At 30.5% G+C, this 22,960-nt stretch overlaps 1 protein-coding gene across 2 annotated transcripts in view; it reads right to left on the bottom strand.

The window, feature by feature from the left end:
- The window catches only part of LOC100201021 (snake venom 5'-nucleotidase), a 66,128-nt gene that overhangs the window by 703 nt on the left and 42,465 nt on the right, over positions 1-22,960 (bottom strand). For both annotated transcript variants that reach the window (XM_065815026.1, XM_065815027.1), the window contains one exon: positions 13,326-13,475. In XM_065815026.1, the coding sequence (XP_065671098.1) occupies positions 13,326-13,475 (150 nt within the window). The remainder of the gene's footprint in view (positions 1-13,325; positions 13,476-22,960) is intronic.

Raw genomic sequence — 22,960 nt, 5'->3', positions numbered from 1 at the left:
AATTAAAAATGAAAAGATTATATAGTTATATGTAAACACTATTGCATAAATTTTGGGCAGATAAGTAGTTGTACCACAACAAAGAAAGGAAAAAAATAAGGAAAAAAAGAATAGAGTAAAAGAGTAAGGAAACGTTTGACAGCTTAAAAAGTTGAAGGTTGTATGAGTCAGGAAAACATGAAGATGGGAAAGAATTCTTAAGGCTTGAAGTACAGGAAAAAAAAACTAGACGAATAAAAGTTTTTAGAGCATGCAGAGACAGATACAGCAAACGAATGAGACTAAGTTGAATGATGAGTCAAACGAGAATAAGTTTTACTTGATGGAACTAGAGATGATAGCTCCTTTTGAGCAGCAACTATGATACTGATGACTGATGATAACTTTAAAACGATGGGAGGTTCAAGAGGCTCAAGCTAAGCGGCCCCACTACGTTTACAATTCGTTATTGGCCCTTGTCTAGAAGAGAAAAAGCGTCATTCGAAGAACCAGCTCAAATATGACAACAGTATTCCATACAGGGACGAATAAGAGATTTGTAGATGTAGAGAATAGAACCAGGAGTAAGAAAGTAGCGAGCACGATAAAGAGAAACAAATTTAGCGGATGCTAATTTAGCAATCAATTGTATATATGGTTTTCATGAAAGGTCAGTAGTAAACAATAATCCAAGAAGACATAAAGAAGTGAGAGGATTGGAATTCATTAAAATAGGAATGTTAAGAGTTTTTTGATAGTTGTTTGCGGTAAATAACTGAGTGTTGTTGGAGTTAAAATTTGCAAGCCTAATCTGTTACAAAAGTGAGATCAGATTCAAGATCGACTGCTCTTCTCTTTTCAATACTATAGATGTAAGATTGTCAAGAAAATCATTTATGTAGATAAGAAACAAAATAGGACCAAAGATAGAGCCTTGAGCTAAAATTTACTGAAAATGACTTTAATAAAGCGGTTAGAAAGAACCGATTCGACAATCTCAAAAACTTTTCTAGATACACCATATGAAGCAAGCTTATGAAGAAGACCAGCATGTTGAAATTTGTCGACAGCTTTAGATGTGTCGAGAGCAATAACCCTAGCCTCACCGCCTTCATCTAATGCACAATAAAATCTCAGTTTTTACTGTAATAATAATGATAATAACAAAATTATTATTTCATATATATATATATATATATATATATATATATATATATATATATATATATATATATATATATATATATATATATATATATATATATATATATATATTATATATATATATATATACATATATATATATATATACATATATATATATATATATATATATATATATATATATATATATATATATATATATATATATATATATATATATATATATATATATATATATATATATATATATATTAGGGATATGACTTTTTTGCAACCTACTAGGCCTGTATCGTAATTCAATGAACTTTTATGTAAAAAGAACGAATAGATGTTTCATTTTGACATATTTTGAAAAAAGGTCACCCCAAAACCAAAAAATCGAATTTTCAATAGGTACACTTTTGTACAGTAAATGAATATTAAAGGCTGAAGATGTTGTAAGAGTCATACTCCTGTTGTTATTTTATTTATTTATGCAACATGTACTGTGATATAACAAAAAACATTATGTGATATATAATTATACAAGTATTACAAAATTAACAGTATCAAAGCGTCTAGTACAACAATATACATAACTGTCTGTGTCTATAGGCCTACTGTGTTTAGTACATGGGTCACATGATGCTCACGTCTCATAAAGAGTCTAGCGCTTATTACTTAGAATGAATCGAAGTTGCAGTTTGTCTTTCTTTCTGCAGGAAGCATACAGGTCTTGCATCACCTTGATTGCACGTTCAGCTATCTGATTACTTCGTGGTATGTCGATGACGGATGGCTCTTTCTTCCAGTGATTTTTGAATGACTGCAATGCCTTTTTGTAAGGCTTCAATACATCAGATAAATTCTTGAAGTCATTGTCATTGTACTTTTGACTACTAAACCAATGTTCTGCCCACTCATATGAAATGAACCTGCAAACCTTCTCCAAATTCTTTCTCGCTTCAGGCATAAGAATGAACGCCAGAATGGCGAGAATGGCTCTTGAGTTCCATCTGGCATTGCTCATATTAGGAATGTTCTGAAAGTGAATCAGAGGGAAGTTTCTTTGTTCTTCATAGAACCTAAACACTCTTGTTAAATGGTACAAAAACTTCATATCGTCTCTCCACCCTGATTTATCAAGAATTTCTACAGTTCCATTCACAAACTTATCCTTCAGTTCATCATACTTATTCAACAGTTCAGACACAAATGGGTATTCAATGTTTGGAGATTTGGTATCACCCCCAAGTTCTTCGTCCATCACCAGACGGAGAATCCTGTCTAGTACGTGATGCTGACAACCGATAAATTGTGGTATTGTGACACCCTTTAATTTAAACATACGTTGCAACTTCACAACAACTCCATTTCTCTTCCCAGTATTGACGTTTGTTGTATCAGTAATGATCATCTTAATTGAATTCCACAAATTGTATTCATCAATAAGTTTGGCAATTTTTTCAGCAACAGTTTCAGCTTTGCCATCTTTTAAACGCAGTGCATCAAGTTTCACGTCAGTTCTTTCATTCTGAAGTACAACTACCTGATATTCCTTATCATCTATTCGTTTGCCGTCAAAGTGTAAGGACCACTGTTCCATTTTAAGTTGTTGTATCATTTCTTTTTTTAATTTACCTGCCTCTTTGAATATGGACTTGTAAATTGCTGATTGACTTGGAGTTGGAATATCAATACCTTGTTGTGATAATACATTGCATATTTTAGCAGCTTTCTTTGTGGAAACTCCACTTGATGTAACCACACTTACAGCAAATTTACTTTTGTAGTGCTTTCTAGTTTTTTTCTGAGTGTCCTCATCATCGTCTTTATCACCGTCGTCGTCTTCATCATCTTCACTCTTACTTTTGCAGTTTTCAGATTCAGTACCACTGTCTGTGGTAGACAGGACTTGTGATGTGGAAGGTATTGCTGTTCCAGACTGGACTTTCCTTCTCTTGGAAGGGTGAATGGTTTCTTTACTTGCCACTTGTCCTGTTGAGTACCCCACCTGTCCTTTACTTTCTTTTTGTAGGTGGTATAGACGTTTATCTTCCGAGGATAACCACTGGCCATTCACTTTCGTGATGTCAAATAATGCATTGAGAACATCATATTTTCCACGCTTGACACATTCATCATAGACCTTCAGCACCTTCATAAGCTTTGCTCTTATCACTTGATCAGACACACGTGGAAAATTCAGTTTATTGTCCCACAATTTTGTAATTTCCTTAGAAATTTGGTCTATTCGTTCTTTTCTTCCTTTAACATATGCTCCGAGAAACTGGTATCTTCCTACGATCTGCAATTGAAGTGGTATTCTGGATTTTTCATCGAGTGAATGTTCTTCTACAGCCACGCTTCCTCTTCTTCTGTGTGACTCTTGAAATCTCACCAAATTTTTAGTCCAAGTCTTCTTGTTCTTTGTTACTGTGGTATGACTTTTCTTGTGAGACATCATATAATATTGTTACGACTTTACGGATAGCTGAGCGTAAATATCCGTTTAATAAAGTCGTTTAATTAATAAAATACTTTAACTGTATAGTAATCCAATTATAGTTCGATAATCCAGTCAATGTTGATAACAGTTCGATAATCCAGTCCGTATCCTAACGATAATGCTACAACTACTTATACTTCGTACACTTACAGCGTCTTTAGTTCGCTACAGTAGTTCCTTATTAGCTCAGTTACACGCAGAGTACTTCATAGAACTATTCACATTATCAACACTGAGCTCTGACAGCAGCTCGCTTATATAATTATTTAGAGCTTCCAGAATGTTCTACTAAGTTCTATAATCTTCTACAGTCTGTTACAGTCGTCTATATCACCGTGGTAACACAATGACGTCATCACATAACAATTCCAAGTATTTGCCGGCACACGGCCGTTTCGTTGCCATGGTAACGTGTGGCGTTATATTTATAAATTCATAACAAAATAATGAAATAAATAGAATTAAGCTGAGAATTAAGCTTAAGATTAAAACATCGGTCAAAAATGAATGTATAAAAATGGTAAATCAAATTTTTATTTTGGGGGTGACCTTTTTTTGTTGCAGAAAGCTATTTGGGCCTTTTTTCATGATTTTAGGTAAAAGTTCATCGATTTATGATACAGGAAACATTTTATTTGAAAAAAAATTAAAAAGTCATATCCCTAATATATATATATATATATATATATATATATATATATATATATATATATATATATATATATATATATATATATATGCGCTCGCTTTATAAGCGAGAGGTTCCGAGTTCGATCCCCACCACGTCCCTGGTAGTACCGCGCTCAACTTGTTTCTCCGCGCAGCGGCCTTGTTCGTCAAGGTTCGTGTTTCGGAGTTATAGAGTTGAGAGAGGGTTATAACCACAATTAAGTAGCCTCCTCATCTGTAGTGGCATTCTGGGCCTTGGGGAGGTGAAATAACAAAAAAAAAAAAAAAAAAAAAAAAAAAAAAAAAAATATATATATATATATATATATACATTATATACATACACATACATACATACACACATATAAATATTTAGATTCATATTTAAAAACTTTAATTTTTTCGTTTTGGTTACAAGAAAGAATTTAGAATTAGTTTTCTCCTCTTCATGCAGCTGCCTTAACATTTCCAACCATAACTATATATACATATATATATATATATATATATATTTATATATATATATATACATATATATATATACATATATATATATAGGGCCACCCAGGGCCACAGAGGGAGGAAGGGGAGGCACTGGCTACATTTTAGCCTGGCACACATACACATGCAACCAAATGCCGACTCTAATTCCAATGGCTGGATTATGTATATATTTGCTTTTATATAAACACAGACAATACGTAAACGGAGCTCGGTGATAAGACAGTTTATGACTTCTTCTTACTCCGACCTAAATTTATATATATAGTATATATTTATAGTAAATTTATCAAACGGCAAACTTTCAAACAGGCAAATTATCAAACGGCAAAAAAAAAGGAAGATTATTTGCATAGTTTTAAGCAAAAAATTTAAGAAAAAATAGGTTTTTTTTCTTATTCTGTAAGATATTTTGTAAGGTCTTTAGAATTTTAGTAATTTAATTTATATTTATAATTTAGTAATTTAATTTATATTTATAATTTAGTAATTTAATTTATATTTATAATTTAGTAATTTAATTTATATTTATAATTTAGTAATTTAATTATATTTAGTAATGTAAGATCTTTAGAATTTTTGTAAGATCTTTAGAATTTTATAACATGAAATAAAATTGAAATTTAGGTTAAGTTAAATGGAAATTCTACAATTTTTATTTTTTCTGCGTGGAAGGACTGCACAGTGGGCCACAGTAGGTGGACAAAATGGGAAAAATTTTAGTTGTCTAATCTTGAAAACCTATTTAATTTTAGTATCTACATATATTAGGAGAAATCTATTGATAATTTATTTATATTAAATCCCTTAGTTACCAGGACTCTAAGCATTTGAATATTGAGATAAATAAAAAAATAAAAAAATTATAAATAAGTAATTAACGGTGACATCAACGTTGTGTTATATTTCAATTACATCTACGTTTTTGAAACAAAAAAATAGTACATGTTATTCTAGAGTATTTAGAGATAAGAAAAACCAATGTGTAAAATAAATTTGTCATAGCATGTTATCTCAGTTATACTTTGAAAATCACAGATTAAAAAAAAAATTTCTTAAGAAACTTATTTTTTGCCGCACAATAACTAATAATTACCACAATTTGCCATGTGTTGTCTTATATTTATTTGAGCTATATGATGCTTCAATCGAGTTTTAATTGATTGCTCGTCCCCTTAAATCCCCGTTCAGATTTTATGTATGTTTTAACTTGGTTGCTATGGTACTAAATTTTGCATAGCAACAACTCATTTTTACATTAACGTTGTTTTAACAGTATTTTACTTGCGCTAAATACACAATATTGGGGGTATGTATTAAAATGAGATTCAGAATTCTTATGAGGTTAAACTTTTTTTGGTTACTATGGATACCTTACTTTGCATAACATAGCAACAACATATTTTCGGTAGTTGTTAGTAATTTAATTACTAACACTGACAGTAATTTAATTACTTTTAATTTTAATTACTAACACTTGTAGTAAATTAATTACTAACAAGTATTAGTAGTCCAGGCGGCATATATATTATAACATTTTACTTTTAAATACAAAATACTTGTTACAATAATTATTTAGATATGGTTTTGTTAAACTTAGATATTCATAATTTTCTCCAAAAAAACAATCTTAGTATTTCAAAACAAAATATTACTGAAGATATATTAAAATTTATTCAGCCAAAATTTGCTGATTTTAAAAACGTTGATTTTAGACATGCTGTTCAACGATTTGTTTACTTGTATAAAAAAAAGTGGAAATCTGCAAACTATACTGTGAAAAATTTTGAAAAGAAGTTTGTGAACTGGCTTAATGAATATTTAATTGTCAGAAAAAAAGACAATGAACCAACTGCAAGTAGACGTGGTCGAAAACCAGTTGCATTTGATAATAGTTCTAATAAAACTAAAAAACGGCGTGTATCTTGTTTAATTGAATCTCATTCATCCAATGAATTATTTTTTGCTGCTAATAAAAAATTTAGAGATGAATCTGTTGTTATTGCTGCCAAGAATGTTTTAAATATATCAAATACAGATAAAGCAACTAAATATTCAGCAGACGAAGCACTGGCTTTAATAATTGATGCAAGTCTGACAAAAGCTTCCTATCAATTGATTAGAAGCGGAGCCTTGGAGAAAGAATATAACATCTACCCCGCTTACAATGATGTCAGAGATGCAAAATTGAAATGTTATCCTGCAAACATAACAGTGGAGGACTATTCAGCTTCAGTTCCTTTAAAAGATTTAATGACTCATACTTTGCACAGAATCTGTGCAGTTCAGGAACCTGTGCTAAGGCACTTGATATTGAACGACAAAGCAATAAAAACAATGACACTAACGTGTAAGGCTGGTTTTGATGGTACTACTGGCCAAAGCATTTATAAACAAGTTTTATCAAAACCCGACATTAACAGAGATTTAAAGCGTGAAGAATCATTATTTATTACTTGTCTTGTCCCATTGGATTTGACTGGATTTAACAACAGCAACGAAAAGGTGCCTATTTGGAGAAATCAAAAGTCGTCCTCCACAGCCTATTGTAGACCCATAAGATTTGCATACAAAATGGAATCCAAGGAATCTGTGATTGAAGAAGATCAGTACATTAAAAGTGAGATAGAAAGCTTGGGTATGATTTTATTAGAGGTTTGCGGATCTTCTATTGAAGTGAATTGTATTATTGAACTTACAATGATTGATGGGAAGGTTCAAACAATATTATCTGAAAAAAATAACTCATACCAATGCTGTTCAGTGTGTGGTGTCTCTCCAAAAAATATGAATAGTCTTGATATCCTTAATATAGATTATACTAACAGAGAGTTCAAATATGGTCTTTCCAGTCTTCATGCAAGGATTCGATTTTTTGAGATGTTATTGCACATTGCATATAAAAAAGAAACAAGAAAGTGGCAAGCAAGATCTAAAGAACACAAAGAAAAGGCATCTGTAGCTAAACAAAAGATTCAGTCTGATTTTATGAACAAAATGGGACTTGTTGTTGATTTCCCTAAAAGTGGTGGTTCTGGAACAAGTAATGATGGCAATACCTCAAGGCGCGCTATTGCAGCATACGAACAAACAGCTGAAATTCTGGGTATTGACCAAAACCTTATATTCAGATTTTACATAATCTTGGTAACGCTCTCTTCAGGATATGAAATAGACTGCTTAAAGTTCAAGGATTATTGTTTTGACACTTTTAGACTATATGTGTCCCTTTATCCATGGTATTACATGGCTCAATCAGTTCACAAAGTATTGATACATAGACATGACATAATTAAAAGCCTTACATTACCCATCGGACTTATGTCAGAGGAAGCTCAAGAGGCTAGAAATAAAGACTTTAAATCTTATCGCGAAAATTTCAGCCGAAAAACATCCAGAAAAGCAACAAATACTGATCTTATCAATAGACTCCTAGTTTCCAGTGATCCTGTTATTTCATCATTGCGTAAATCAACATCACACCAAACAAATCATAAAGCATTTCCTTCAGATGTTTTACAATTACTTAAACAATCTTCAAACGATATTATTGTTTTATAATTTTTTGATGTAATTTAAAATTGATAACGTTTTCTTACACTATTTTTTGCTTTTATTATTCCTAAAACATTATTTACCTAAATACTCAATTTTTATTCAATATAGGTGGGTCAAAAATCCGATAAGATATTCAAATATCAATTTACCACTTTGTAACTAAGGAAAGTATCCGGTAACTAAGCAATATAAGTATCCATAACAACTAAATTAAAAAAATTATCACTTTTGTAAGAAGTGTGATCTCATATTGGTACTCATGCCAAATTTAGTGAATATAGCACTTATAAAAATATCTGCAGATAACAAAAGTAGGTTGTTGCTAAGCAAAATAAAGGTATCCATAGCAACAAAATAAAAAAATATTACCTTCATAAAAAGCGCAGACATCATATTAGTACTCATACTAATTTTAGTGAATATAGCTCTAATATTAAATTAGTTATGAATTTTGTCCAGTAAAAGTGCATTCTGGCCCACTGTGGACTGGTTGCAATGGCTCCAATTTAAGTCCTAATTAAGTCTAGTTAAAATTCGAATTACATAACACTTATCTCGACAAAAGACTTGTTTTAAAACATTATCAATGTTATGTTACATAATTCAGTTAAGTTACTCTCATTCGAACACTTTCAAATATTCTTTCCAATACATTAATTCCAAATAATTTGATATTGTGAAATCGCATTTAATTCTTTTTCTCTGTAATTCCTTAGAGAATTAAATTCTATATAAAAAATTCTATTCCATATTGAAACTAATGAAAAACTTGTTTATTTTATTTAAAAATAAGTAACACATCTTAAAGTAAAAACGTCATGTCCGGTTTTCGAAAGCATGATTCAGAGTCCCAAGGCAGAAAAAATGCAGTAGAAAAAGTTGTAAAAGAATACAAGAACAAACGTACACTGGAAGAGTGTGGCTTCATTAAAGTTCAAAAAAAAAAGGCATCTTATAACCAAGTAGTCAAGGTATCGTTAACAGCTTTATTTTTTTATTCACAATCTTATATTCATAATTTCATTCCTAAACAGTAAATACAATTTTTTTTTAGACAGACCATGCTACCAACAGCGTTGATGAACCTTTGAGTCCAAGAAAGCCATCTTCCTCTTCAAATTTTTCAACGGTTTGCTGAAGAAGATGATAATCGGGTGAGTTTGAGATGCATTCTTATTTTATAAAAAACCTGCAGATATTAAAAACATATTTAATATCTGCAGATAATTAAAACATACCACAACTCTCAAATGCTTTTTTTAATTTAGGATCAAGAGGCAATTCAATTGGGTGATTAAGCAGTTAGAAACGATCCGGCTTTGTGGAAGAGGGTTTTATTCAAAGTCGAACGCGATTTAGTCATATTAAATGGACCACCTCAAAATTTAGCACTTTTTCCAAGAGATTCTACAAAAAAAAAAAGTTCCTGCCATTGTTTTTAACAAAAGATCTCTCAATGGAAAGAAAATTAACAGAGACTGGCTTATCTGGAGTGGAACTGTAAAAGCTTTTGTTTGTTTTCCCTGCTCTAATTTTGGACAAAAGCATAATTTTGGCCCTGGATTTCCGTCTCTCCTCTTGTTGTGGAATGGCCGAACAAAAGATAATTGGCAAAAGCTAGGAGAAAAGATTAAAAGCCACCAGTGTAATGTTCAACACAGAAATCACTAAATCTTCTGGAAATCAGCTTTTGAAGTCTTGAAAAATCAGACCGGGATCGATTCAGAACTTAAAAAGTAAATAAGAAATGAGGTATCTAAGTGGTATGAAATTTTTTGCTGCGTCGTGGATGCCACTCTCCATTTACCTTCAAGAAATCTAAGTTTTTGAGGTGTGTTAGCAGTTTATATTCATAAAATAATTTTAATGTTGCTTGGAATATTAACTTAGATGTAATCATTATTTCTATATTATTTTATTATTTTTGTAGGTTCATCAAACATGCTGAACGAGTATGACAATGGTAATTTTTTAGCCACCCTTGAGCTGTTGGGGAAACACAATAAGATACTTCAGTTCCATCTAGAAGAAGTTTCTTGACACCAAAAATAAGAAACAAGAATGCAAGCTCACTATTTAAGCTGGAGAACTCAAAATGAGTTCTTTATGGCACATCCAATCTTTGTATAACCTTTTTAGTGGTAGCCCTAACTGGGCAGTCCCTTCAAAAAACAAGAATGCAAGAGGACTATTCGAGCTGGAGAACTCAAAATTTTTTGTTGGCTAAATAATTTAATTAAACTTAAACGCGTTTTCAAGGTTACCGATTAATGACTTATATTAGTCCATATAGTTTGTTTGTCGACGTTTGAAGGACGTTTAATAAACGTCGATCAAGCTTTCTTTATTTTTCTTAATTTTCTTAATTTCTTAATTTTATGGGCTGATAAAAATTGTGAATAAATTGCATATCAAAACTTTCAATTGTTGTTAAACTGTTATAAAATATGTTTTTTTCTGAGGAAATGAAGAAAGCTAAATTCAGTAAACTAAAAAGAAGAAACTAAAAAGAAGAAAAAAAGTTGTATAAAGCTTTTATGCAAAAAAAAATTTTTTTAATTAAAATTTTAACTCATTCATTGTAGCAAAACTGTTTTCGATGCTATTATCAAAGAGGTCCACACACCCATTTATTTTTTCATTATTGTTGATGAAACTCCGGACGTGTCTCATACGGAACAAATCACTTTCGTTCTTCGATTTGTCTGCCTAGGATCTGAGAACCAATGGATAGTAAAAGAGTGTTTTCTGAAGGCAGAAAATCTGGAGAAAAAAAAGGGTTCTGACATTTCAAAGCTGATTAAAGACATTTTGGATCAAAATCCATTTTATGACAACGGGGCCAATATGTCCGGTGTATACAATAGAGTGCAGGCCATCATTCTTGAGAAAAAATCCTCAAGTTTGTTTGTGCCTTGCAGTGCGCATTGTCTTAATCTAACTGGCATTCATTCTGCAGAATTCTCTACTGTATTCTCTACACGCATAGAGGCTGTCTGGCCATTGTCAAAACAACCAAAAGAAATACTGAAGTCCTTCAAACTTTTTGAAGAACTTGATTTAAAAGATCATCAAGTGACTTTAGTTAAGGCACTCAAAAAGTGGATTCAATCATTTGAATTCATTTTCTTGACTTCTTTCTGGTTCAAGGCTCTCCTATGTGTCAATGATGTCTACCTCCTTCATCAATCAGAAAGCATTTCTTTGGATGACCAGACAAAGCTTTTAAAGACTCTAATTGATGATCTTGACCAACTACCTTCCTCTTGGCCCAAATCCTCCAAGAAGCAAAACTGGTTGCATCTGGGTTAGCTTCGTTTAAGTTTCAAAACGATTTTGTTAAGGAGAGGACAAGGAAAAGGAAAACATTTTATAACAAGTTGATGAACAAAGCCCACTTCTATGAAGACGAATCAAAGGGCTTTGAGGTGAATGTATTTAATGTTGCTCTTGACAGGCTGCTCCAGCAGATAAGATACAGAATAGATACAGCTCAAAAGATAACGGGTATTCATATGGTGTTTTACATCTCATACTAATGAAGATGAAAAACTTAGAAAGAAAAATGCAAAGTCCTGGCAAATCTTTACGTAAGTGATGTAAAAGAAGAGGAGTTTATTGAAGAAATCCATCATCTAGATGTTCTGAAGCGTACAACTATTTTTGGACAAATAGAACCTCTTTCTTCTATCAAGTTGCTCAACAGAATCTACCAGAAAAGTCTTCAGTCAATATTTCCTTCCATCTGCATTTTGCTTCGCATTTTTAATACAATTCACTGGCTGAAGGAGAGCACTCTTTCAGTAAGCTTGCTCTCATCAAATCCAAATTGTGATTAACAATGACTGAAAAAAGCTAACCTTATGGCAATTTCAATTGAAAACGATCTTGCTAAGACTTTATCTTACGAAAATATCATCTCTTGTTTTGCAAAGAAGAAAGCCAGCAAAGTGAAATTAGTGTGATCTGACTAGTCTTCATAATTAACATTTTATTGATGAAATATATAATTTCCATTCATTTTAAATTATATTTGTATTTTCAATTTATCATATATAACCAAGTTCAAAGAGTGTTTATGTGCAGCAATAGTTAATACAAAAATAATTATTGTTTTTTTGTAAGTTGTAATGTGATAGTACACATACGGACAATAAACAGTGAAATTCATGCTTAATTCAGTATACCCAGTAATCCAAAGTTTGGGGCACTGAACAAAAATGTACCCTGGGCACCACAAAGTCTCTGTGCAGGCCTGTATATATAGAGAGAACTATTTTTTCAATTTTTCATTAAAATAACTCGCCTGAAAATAAATATCTTTTCATCATTGTAAAAATTATTGTCTTGAATTTGCCAAAAAAGTAATCAAAGGGAAATTTTGTTTTGAATTGATAATTTACTTTGAGACATTAACTAACAAACTTCTGTCTTGTCTAATCTTAAGTCTATTAAGTTTATTCTCAAGTTTATTTTGTGGCAGTTCAGATTTTGATTCACTTAGTCTGCTGCTGCTTTGTAAACCATAAAAACAGATAAGTTATATCGCTTATTAAATGAATGCAGTGAGGGCCATCGCTCTAGATATATCAAATATGGTGTGAAAGTTTATAAAATAATTATTTCCTTTCTAATCGCAGTATTAAATTTGTCTTTATTGTAAAACATTCTTCTTTGTATGTAGTACCTTTTTGGGTACCACAGAGTTGTATCCTTTATCCCATGTTGTTTCTCATCTATATTGACAATCTTCCTAATAAAACCTAAAACTAAATCCCCACTTCCAACTTTTATAAACTTTTAAATGGACTATCTTCACTCTTGTCGTTTTTTGGTTGAATATCATAATAATGTTTATATGTTTGAACTACCAGGGACATGGTGAAGATCTCTCACTACACTACTACCGCATATTAAAAATAATATATAATATATAACAAAGAGTATAAAACTAATGCTAATGTACCAGATACTTGCAAATATCTTCCAGCATACTCATTTAAACCAGAAACAGACCATTCAAAAACTTTTTTTAAAACATCTCCAGGTATAAGGGCAATCTGTGCTGTGTTACCAAATGGAAGAACTGTGTATATATCTTCTAAAGTGATTGTTTCTAAATCAAAAAATTATTTTTGTTATAATAAAACAAAAATAAAAAAATTTAAATTACAAAATAATTTATAAGAATATTTATAGCATATTTACATATATATAAATATTTTAAAATAAAACTTCTTTTTATGGATTAATTTCTATTTGATAAAAATATATTTATTTTTACGATATTTCGAGGGAATATTGATACCCTCATTATCAAGTATATTAAAAAGCGTTTTTAAAAAATAAAACCCCTATATTATACAAAACCGTTTAAATTTACAAAACAATGTTCTTTGCAAGAGCTTCTTTTTAAGAGTTTTTTAAGAGAGTTTTTGTGACGTAAGAACTTGAACATGGGTTTCCAAAATGACGTTGTCACATAATCACCATCATCCCGATTAAGACGACATTGTCACGAAAGGTACTTTTGTTGTGTTGTACTTCCAATGCTTCCCTAACTTTCCTATTAAAAGTATTTGTTTCTATTTTTAAGGTATTGCAAGTATTCCAGTGGAAATTTCCTTGGCAAATTTTGGAATGTTCAGCTACAACTGAATTTTCCTCTTTACTTTGTTGTGCACTTGTTTGATGCTGGCATATCTGAAAAGATATCTTTAGTCTCGTTTCACCAACATAACATTTGCCACAAGAGCACTCGAATTTGTAAACACCTGGATAGGAATTAACTAGTAGTGTAGGTTTATTTTCGGAACATAGTAGACTTTAGAGATTTTTTGGACATTTAAACACTGGTGCATATCCTGCTTTTTTAAAAACTTTTCTTAACTTAGGGCTGATTCCAAGGATCCAGGGTAAAGACGCAAATCTTTTTAGAGACATAAGAAATGTTGATTTTTCGTGAGATGTTTTTTGTTGCCAACACTTTCTTTCGTAGACTTAACTAGTTTTTCCAGACTTTTCGTCTCATAGCCGCTTTCTACAAATACATCAATAAGAAATGACAACTTATCATCAATGTTATTTATTATGCATAAACGTCATGGCATTTATGGTTTTAGGGTCATGGCATGAGTTCGGTTTTAGGGTCATGACATGAGTTCGGTTTAATTTGAACGCTTGTGATTGCATTTTTGCGACATATTTTAAAACTATATGTACCGGTTTTATCGTTGGTAACTGAAACATCAAAATAGTTTAATGTATTGGTTAAAGCCGGCAGATTCCATTGTGTATTGAATACTTTTGTATTTTTTGTTGAGTAGATCTACTAGATTGTTTATTTTTAGATCTACTTTTTTAAGTACACAATGGAATCTGCCGACTTAACCAACACATTAAACTATCTTGATGTTTCAGTTACCAATAATACACAGTATTATACACATATGCAAAGTATACATATATATATATATATATATATATATATATATATATATATATATATATATATATATATATATATATATATATATATATATATATCACAGCATACAGCATTTTTTTTAAAAGAAGAAAAAAACAAAGAATAATGAAAGAAAAGATTGCTGCCCCATGCCAAACCCTCATTTAATGTAGCAGCACTCCTTTGTGGCAGCAGGCTATAATATACATAGTCAATGTATGTACTGAAGCCCCTGGCAGCAGGCTTTTTTAGTATGACATCAGAGATGTTATCTAAACATGCATTCATAGTTGTATATGATACGACATACCCATAATGATATGACTGTAAATTCACAATTACAAAAAATTAAAGTTCAATACAACTCAACATTAATATTTTTACCTTTCTTTAACTGAAATTTAAATAAAAAATTAAATTAAATTAAACATTTATATAGATATGTCATGACCTCTATTAATTGATCTGTGAGTTTTGTGTCATGTGACAAAATAATGCTTTTTTAATGGTATTTAATTTACAGGGTTTTAAAACAAAATAATATAACTTGATGCGTGACTTGCAGCTTTTTGCATATAACTTAGTGAAGCCAGCGTTCGCCGCCTGGCGGTACAGCAAAAACATAAGACGCGACTATAAAAACAGAGAATTATTTATCTAAATAATAATTAGTCATGAAATTTGAATAATTAAATATCTATAGAGCATTGATTTTTACTATACTTTCATTTTGAGGTCCCTTTAATGATTAATAAAGCAAATTTAAAATCATGAAAATTTACTATTAATTATTATTAAAAGCATAATTTAACAGAAGTTAAAAGTTAGAAGTATTAGTATAGTAATAAAAGGTAGATTCAAAAATGTTCAATTAAAAATAGACATCAATCAAATATTTAAATTTTTATATTTTAACAGAAGTAAAAGTTAAAAGTATTATAATCAGGGATGCGGAGTCCCAAAAGGACTCTGGCTTTATATCTCAACTTTTTCCAAGTCTGTAGTGTCCAGAAGCTCTAAACATGTTTGTTGACTTATTATCTGCAATAATAAAAAAATTCATGAGATTTAATGACTTGAAACTTATTGTTTGTAAGCCCCGAGTCCTTGCCGCCATTATACCTAAGGACTCTGGACTCAAAAAAGGATTGTCCCTTTAACCTAAAAATCTTAATTTTTTTCCTATTAGTAGTCCATAAACTTATTTATATTTTTAGAGCTCCTGGATACCAAAAGCTAGGATAAAGTAATCTTTTTGTGACTTTCAAACCCGGAGTCCTTTTTGGGACTCCACATCCCTGATTAGTATAGTAATAAAAGGTAGATTTAAAAATATTCAATTAAAAGTAGATAACAATCAAAATATGTAAATTTTTAAAGCCTTTTAACAAAAAGGTGCTTTTTAAAAAAAGTTCCTAACACAAATAAAATAAAGGGTAAAACATTTTGTAAAATGAATTTTCATTAAATTAAGTACAGCAAAATTGAAAAATATATCATGATGTATAAATAAGTCACACATTATGACACAGATTTATAAGCAAATTGCTAATGAGTTATCAAGCACATCGCTACAATTACACTCCAAGAAAAATAACATTTTTGTTTGACTTTTGTAGAAAACCTGCTTTTAATCCTTGAATAAGTTTGCAGTAATACTTTTAACTTAATGTTTTGAGTCTAATGGTTAAAAATCTAGCAGCAATTTTTTTATTCAACTGAATAACATGTAAGTCCTTATAAAAATGATCACGGTCAAAGTGATAATCCAGCATTGGAAAAACATTAACATAATAACAAGGCAAAAGTTTACATAACACTACATTCAAGATTAGAACATTGATGTTCTGCCTGCCAGTAATTGTAGTTGAATTTGAACCACATACGCTAAAAGCTTTTTCAAAAGTTTGACAACACCGGATGATGGAAAAACTCTCCTTTATTTTTATGTACAATTAAACTGTGCCAGTGTCTTAATGGTAGTGTACTCGCATAGCCAAAGTGGTCATTGACATAATTCTAGTTGTTGTTTATGCTTGGGCACACATTGTGCACTCAATACTGTATTACAAATCATAAACAATAGACCCTGCAATGTAGCATAACACAGCTTGTTGAAAAATGCTTATATTTTCTTTTTCTAGTTTAAAAAATGATTCAAAAAATGGCTGTTCATCGAACTCGAACATTCTTGTATACTCGCTCATTAAATAACCATAAGAGTAACCAATAACCATAAGAGTAAGATAAGAGTAAGATTGTTGTGTATTAATAACATAATTATCATACAACACACCAATATCAGCAAGAGCATTCCTTGCCAATTTAAGTATACGACATGCATCTAATATAGCATGTTAGAAGTTGTATAGGGAAATTTGGAGTAAAACTGATCTATTGTCACTCCAAATTTACAACCCAATTTTGTAAACAATCCATATTTACTGGACTTCAATCAAATGTCAAAGTGTTACATAAACATTTGAACATCCTAAAGCATATTTTTTTATTCAAAATTCATGTTATATTTTGTATATATTTGCATACATACATCATTATGATCAATATGATCATCACAATCATTATTACCATCATCATGATCATCTTCTCTTTCTGCAAATACTGCACCATATAAATACTAAAGCTTATACAAATATGAAAGGATATTGTATGCGCGCATCTAAATAAATACCAAACATATATGTTTATAATCATAGTATTTATGCATAAAGCGCATCTCTGAAGCTGTTATTCCTTCTGGAATAAAAGTTTGGAAGCTATTATTCCTTCTCTTCAATTTAAGTCTATCCTCATTCTACTCCACATTTTACACCATCTTGAGCAGTTACTTTATTAAACATCGTTTTTTTCTTTCTTTTTTGCAAGAACATCTTAAGAACAAATGTCTTTTTATTATTTCAAGAAGCTTATATAAAAAGGTCCTGTCTGATGTTAAGGTCTGTTATTCTCAATTTACTAAACCTTGTATTTTATATCAGATATTAAGTTCTAGAGCCTTTTGGTTAGTCTTCAACAATCTCATTAACTAAAGTAAGCAGACATTTAATCTCTAATTTATGGGTCTGATCTTTTTACTTCTCCCGATAATAAAGCAGAGTTATTTGCAAAATTTTACTCTAATTTGACTATTGAATCTAATGACCATATTCTTTCTGCCAGTTAAACCCATTGTTAAACATCCAAATCACTCTGGCTTCCAATGCTAAAGTTAATTCTCAATTAAACATTTCTACAGTTTTTGCTTCAGACAAGATTTCCATCATAGTCTTAAAAAAATGTGCTCCAGAACTCTCTTCAATTTTTGCTAAACTTTTAAAAAGTGTTAAATAAAAATTTTCCAATTTTTCAAAACTCTAGAAAACACTTTGACCTCTCCAACTATCCTATGATTAGTCTTCACTCTGCTATTAGTTTCTTTATATAAAGGTTTTAAGATTATTAAACTATATCTTTCTAACTGCAGTATTATAGTTATTATTGAAGGCCTACACTCTTCTTTATTTCAAGCTACTTTAAAGGTACTGCAAGGCTCTATCATGTATTGTTTCTTATCTACAATATCAATCTTCATGAAAACTTTACATCTTACATCAAGTGGCTATATCTGCTGACAACTCAATTTTCTTGTCTTGAAAAAAAAAATCTTCACTTTCCAATCTCTCTTCTGCAACAGCCTAAGACTTGCAGTGGCTTATGGATTTAAATTCTGGACTAAAAATCCACAATTTTATTAGACACCAAACCCATTTATTTACTGCAAAAAAACATTGCAATAGTGTTGGCATTCCTGTATTGATGAATAACAATCTTTTTTACTCTCAGAAGTCTAAAAGCACATTGTAAGTGTAATTAGACCTGCTTTATCTGCCAAGCTTGAGCCAGTCTCCCATTGTTGCAAGGTTGCATTTCTTTCTTCTTTCTACAAATACAATCATGGCCAATGCTTAAACAAGCTACCATCTCTATTTCAATAAATCAATACTCATTCTTGCTTGTTTCTTATTCAACAAGTTGCATCTTTTTACTGTATCTGTCCCATTATGCTATAAAAACTTTTATTAATCCAGTTTTTCACTTGCACACCAAAAAAATCATATAACTCTTAGCCATCTTCATGTTTTTCTTTTATATACAACCTAAAACTTTTTAAGTTTCAGTTAACCGTTTCCTAGTATTTTTACTTATTCTCTATGTTAAAGTAACTCTTAACTTATTAGTGGTTGTTTGCAATCTTGTTGGAAATAAATTAGAGTTTGAAAGTATATAAATATATGCCAGTATTTAATAAATAGTAAATGTAAGCATAAAATTATGATATATAAGGTATTATAAATTTTTTTCTAATCCCGGCTATCAAACTGTGTTAAATCTTATAGTTTTGCCGGGGCCAGGTTTGAAAAAAGTCTCATTACTCTAATGTTACTTGATTCACACTTTTGCAAATAAGCTTGAACCAATGCTTTTAAATCTGTCAACCTGTCAACCTATAAATAAGTGCATAACCAACTGGATATTTCCAATAACTTTGAAAACCAACAAGAAAAAATACAAGCTTGTTTCGGTTGCGATATTGCTTCAGTTGCGATATTGCTTCGGTTGCGATGTTGTCATCAGATTCCACACTTATTCCTCCAAAATCTACAATCCCAATATTTGCCAGAATGTTCATTATAGATTGTACGTGCTTTAATATTCATAGAATCCATTATTAAAGCTGCATCTTAATACATTACATCATTTTCAGCACGAAATTTCAATTCATCAAACACAGCATTATTAAAACCAGGGTCAAAACTCACAGATGATGTCCGATTGGACAATGAACTTGGTGCAGGCAACTTGGTGCAATGAACTTGGACAATGAACTTGGTGCAAATAAATTAAATGCTGAAAAAGTTCATTATTTATCCCATAGACCAGTTAAACGTGATGATAAAATAACTACAAAGGTTCAAATGGTATTTGATACTAGTGCAAAATACTGTGCCACTGTTCGTAATAGTTAAATAAAACTGAACAGAGCAAACATTTTAATTTCTTCTCAATGCTGTCTGCCTCTTGGCTCTCTTTTTAAATTTTCAATTTCATTTGTAAACATTTTACCTGTAAGTCCTGAAAAATTTTCAAGACTTACAGCTAAACTGTTTACAAATGAAATTGAAAATTTAAAAAGAGAGCCACAAAAATTTTTGTAAACATTTTAGCTGTAAGTCATTAAAAAGTTCACTATGTATTTGCAAATCTACTTCTTGTCTTTATAAAATTTAATAACTTGAGATAAACTATTAATCTTGTGGTACCATCTATGGTCTAATCCTTGATTTGTGATGCAAATTTTCTTGTAAAGACTTAACTTTTTTTTTTCAGAAGCTGAAAAAAAAAAGCTTGTTTAGCAATGGTATTTTTATGTTCTGGTTCATGTATATTGTTCATGTATATTGTCACCTGATAAGAACTAAATGATTTGGAAAATTGAAAATAGAGGGTATGGCATTGGGACGCAATTGCTGTATTTCACATCCAGGACGTACTAGAAAATCGTATTTAAGAGTTGCCATCTGATCTGTTCTTTTAATAATGCTCTTTCTCTTCTAGACAAGTTCCAAAAACGTATTATAAACATAGTTGTTCTATCTGCCAAGCTTGAGCCTCTCTCCCATTGTCGTAAAGTTACATCTTTTTCTTTTTTCTACAAATATGTCATGATCAAAAATCGATGGTCGCTGCTCAAAGGAGCTATCATCTCAAGTTCCATAAACTAAAAATCATTCTCATTTGAATTGTAATTCAGAAAAGTCTCATTCTTTTACTGTATCTGTCCCTAAAAACTTTATCTAGTTTTTTTTCCTGCACTTCAACCTTTTGGAACTCTATCTTCACGTTTTAACCTTTGGAATTATCCCATTTTCATGTTTTCCTGACTCATACAACCTACAACTTTTCAGGTCTTCTGTCAACCATTTCCTTGCTATTTAACTCTATTTTTTTTTCCTTCTAGTAACTCCCAACCTAATAGTGGTTGCTTGCAGCCTTGTTGGAAGTGAATTAGAATAAAATAAAAAAATTGAAATCCTTATATAGAAACTAACATGTAAGAGCTTATTTTTTTGTTTTTATTTATTTTAATTATTCATTTATATATTATTATTTATATATTTTTTATTATAAATGAATCAGTAAATGTTAAAAGGGCGGAAGTCAAACTATAAAAACTTTGAGAAAACTAAAAAAAACTGCATTTTTCCCCATAGTAAATTTTTGTTAATGGTTTAATAATTTTTTTTTTGAAGAGAATTTTTTTTGAAGAGCAGTTTTTTTTAGTTTCCTGAAAGTTTACATTATTGGACTTCTGCCCTTTTAACATTCATCGATTCAAAAATTATTCTGAAAAGTTGTTCCAACTTTATTCTTATAAGGTGTTGTACAACCTTATTAAAAGTTTTTAAAGTCATAAAGTTTTTAAAAATCCTTAATCTGTCAGTACCTTAAGATATTAGGTCATTATTTACACAAGAATTATGAGCCATTTCCAAAACATGTTTTTAAAAAAGTTTGTGAAACATTTTTACAAAGTTGATTTTTTTTTACATTTTTTCATCACATTCTTATTTACAATGAACGATTATTCTTAAAAAAACAAAAAATGGAGACAATCATTATAAGATTTTTACACAGTTTTTTTTTATAACAGCTCTAAATAAAAAGTATTTTTATAAAAAAAAAATTTTTGTAAAAACTTTTTATCTAGAAAAAGAGGGAAACAAGGCCAAAACAAAAATGTGAAAGAATGCCGATTTTGAATAGTGTTCTTAACTGTTGTGTTTTCACATAAGTTGAAAAGGAATATAAGAACATCCACTCTTTCTTTTTTTTAGTTCAGTTGTTTAGAAGGTCAGTTTAGTACACTTGTTTAGAATGTCAGATAAGGCAATTTAAAAAATCCATCATGATGTAATAAATAACATTAAAAAATTGCTCTGGTATTTTATTTATAAAAAATAATACAATATACAATTTTATGGTGTGTTCAGAGGCCTGTGAATGCAGTCACATAGATTTCACGGAAAGACTTAAAAACATACATACATACATACATACATACATACATACATACATACATACATACATATATATATATATATGTATGTATACATATATATATATATATACATATGTATGTATGTATGTATGTATATATATATATATATATATATATATATATATATATATATATATATATATATGTATATATATGTATGTATATATATATAGATATATATATATATATTTTTTTTTAAAACATCTCGCTTCCATCAAGGCTGCAAGCAGCCACTAATTAAAGTTGGAAGTTACTGAAAGAGAAAAGATGAAGATTGTAGAGCAAGATAACGATTGACAGACGACTTAAAAGATTGCAAATTATATGAGTCAGAAAAGCAAGATGAAGGAAGCGAATTCCAAAGAGCTGATGTTTGAGGAAAAAAACTAGACGAATAAGCGTTTTTTAAGCACTTAGGAACAGTCACAGAAAAAGGATGACACTTAATTGAATGACGAGTAACACGAGAATGAATTTTAGTAGATGGCACAAGAGACGCTAGCTCTTTAGAGCAGTGCCCATTATAGTATTTGTAGAAAAGAGAAAGAGAAGCAACATTACGACGATGTGATAATGGTTGGAGGTTGGCTGCAAGAGCAGGTCCAACTATGTTTACAATGCGTTTTTGCACCTTGTCTAAAAGAGAAAGGGCATCATTAGAAGATCCCCCCCAGATATAGCAACAATATTCCATACAAGGCCGGATTTGAGATTTATAGAGATAGAGAATAGAATCCGAAGTAAGAAAGTGACGAGCTTGATAAAGAGATGCAACCTTAGCAGATGCTAATTTTGCAACTGATTTGATATATGGTTTCCAAGAAAGATTGGAAGTAAGAGTTAATCCTAGAAGATGAAGAGTAGGTGACTCATTGAGTACATCACCGTTCATAAATATAGGAAGATCTAAATTATTGCGATGACAATTGGCTGAAAAAAATTGAGTTCTATCTGAATTAAAGTTCACCAGCCACTGAGAGCCCCATGCTGTAGCAGAAGTAAGATCCTTTTCAAG

This window comes from Hydra vulgaris, chromosome 13 (assembly GCF_038396675.1).
Source record: "Hydra vulgaris chromosome 13, alternate assembly HydraT2T_AEP".
Taxonomy (NCBI): Eukaryota; Metazoa; Cnidaria; class Hydrozoa; order Anthoathecata; family Hydridae; genus Hydra; species Hydra vulgaris.
The sequence above is the reverse complement of the archived record's forward strand: the minus strand, read 5'-3'. Positions and strand labels throughout refer to the sequence as shown.